Consider the following 1901-nt stretch of genomic DNA (forward strand, 5'->3'; position numbering starts at 1 on the left):
AAATCTATGGGGTATTGTGAAGAGGATGATGCGATACGCCAGACCCAACAATGCAGAAGAGCTGAAGGCCACTATCAGAGCAACCTGGGCTCTCATAACACCTGAGCAGTGCCACAGACTGATCGACTCCATGCCACGCCGCATTGCTGCAGTAATTCAGGCAAAAGGAGCCCCAACTAAGTATTGAGTGCTGTACATGCTCATACTTTTCAGTTGGCCAACATTTCTAAAAATCCTTTTTTTGTATTAGTCTTCAGTAATATTCTAATTTTCATCACAATTAAATGAAATAAACATTTGAAATATCAGTGTGTGTGTGTGTGTGTGTGTAAGGAATGAATATAATATCCAAGTTTCACTTTTTGAATGGAATTACTGGAATTACTTTTTGATGATATTCTAATTATATGACCAGCACCTGTGTATATACATCATGTATATAAACATTAAATATGTTGAAAGGGGGCATCCACATAGAGTACTTTTGACAACATCATCACTGACGTTGATATGAATCTTAATATCATCTCGGATTTTTGTTGTCATATTACCATTATTGACAGTGTGTTGTTTTTCTGTCTGCCTCCGGATTTATAATGTAAATTCCCACTAATGATGTTAGTTTGTGGTATGGTAAATGGTTACACCAAAAATATCAGTCGCTTAATCGAGTAATTAATGAATTTAATGAGGTCAGATAAGTCAATGAGACTAAATATACTGTGATGTTTATATCCCTGTGTTGGCAGCTGCAAATACAGAGTGTCTTTTAGCAGTGTGACCCATCTAACTGCCTGCACATTGTACCTAAAACATTTGTTTTTCCCTCTCTCTTTTTCCATAATCCTAATGGCAGTGGAGCTGAGGAGAAGAGAGAGGCTGCAGCATAGGGAAGTTTGGGGACATATTTGGAAGGTCAACGAGGTTGTTGTGTCCCAAATCTGTATACAAGCACAGTCCTAACAGTAGGCTCACTGTGACAACGTGGTAAACACGCTCCGACTTACTGAAACATAGCAATGTGTACGTCTCTTCGATACAGCGTTTTAAATTAAGTAAAGCCGCTTTGCTGGAAGTACTTAATATACTCTAGCATGTCAGAATTTGCTAAATGTAAATAAAATGAGCAACTGCTCCGACTTTGCACTATTTGCATTATTTGTTTAATAACAGCTGTTTAACAGAAAACTTACACAAGAAAGCGACAGTGCTAATATGCTAACAGAAGTCCCCAATATGCTAACGTAAGCTAAAGTTAAACCATGCCTGAAAAAAAACCCAATTTGCCATTTTACACTCACAAAAAGTCTCTTTTCCTATCCTCACGTTGATCATGATCCACTCCATGACGCCTCCGATGCAAAAAAAGATGGGAAGGAACCTGTACGTCCCAAGACGACGTTTGCCCGGGACAAGGCTCAGAACATAGCTCAAGTTTTTACTCCTACGTAGCATCGTTCCTAACAGTCGTACATAGATCAGGTCTTGATAAACAGTCGAAGCTCTCCAGGTAAGCTTTGCCAAAGATAGATAGAGCAGGTGTGGGCCTTGTGCATGTCCTTTACAAATGTTATTGGGGAAACGGACATGAAGCGGTGCACTCGTTTTTTTTCCCGGCGTAAAGCAAACGAGCGGAGTTTTCTAGAATCTACAAGAGACGACCCAAGAACCAATAGCAGCTCGACGTTGGTATTTAAAACGAACGCACTGAAGAAGAGTCGTAACATCCGGTTGTGTTGCGTGTGTGAAATCTTGTAGTCTATGGGTGAAATTGGAGAGTAATTATTTAACCATTTAGAACCATAAGATTAATGAAAAAGCAGCTAAACGAGCGTTTAAAGGGCACATAAAGGTATTAGTTGTGTTATTTTTTTCTGTGCACACATTGCAGTGAAATAATA

General features: G+C 39.2%; 1 protein-coding gene across 1 annotated transcript; it reads right to left on the reverse strand.

Annotated features, from left to right (window-relative positions):
- Positions 1 to 1224: 1224 nt before the first annotated feature.
- On the reverse strand, positions 1225 to 1656 carry LOC123967217 (small integral membrane protein 4). The gene has a single exon (XM_046043261.1). The coding sequence runs from the start codon at positions 1453 to 1455 to the stop codon at positions 1240 to 1242; it is 216 nt and encodes a 71-aa protein (XP_045899217.1). The 5' UTR covers positions 1456 to 1656; the 3' UTR covers positions 1225 to 1239.
- Positions 1657 to 1901: the final 245 nt, after the last annotated feature.

This window comes from Micropterus dolomieu, unplaced genomic scaffold, assembly GCF_021292245.1.
Source record: "Micropterus dolomieu isolate WLL.071019.BEF.003 ecotype Adirondacks unplaced genomic scaffold, ASM2129224v1 scaffold_151, whole genome shotgun sequence".
NCBI lineage: Eukaryota > Metazoa > Chordata > Actinopteri > Centrarchiformes > Centrarchidae > Micropterus > Micropterus dolomieu.

What these genes read in the sequence shown, in the direction of transcription:
- LOC123967217 (XM_046043261.1), bottom strand. Translation starts at nt 1,455, where the DNA reads ATGCTACGTAGGAGTAAAAACTTGAGCTATGTTCTGAGCCTTGTCCCG.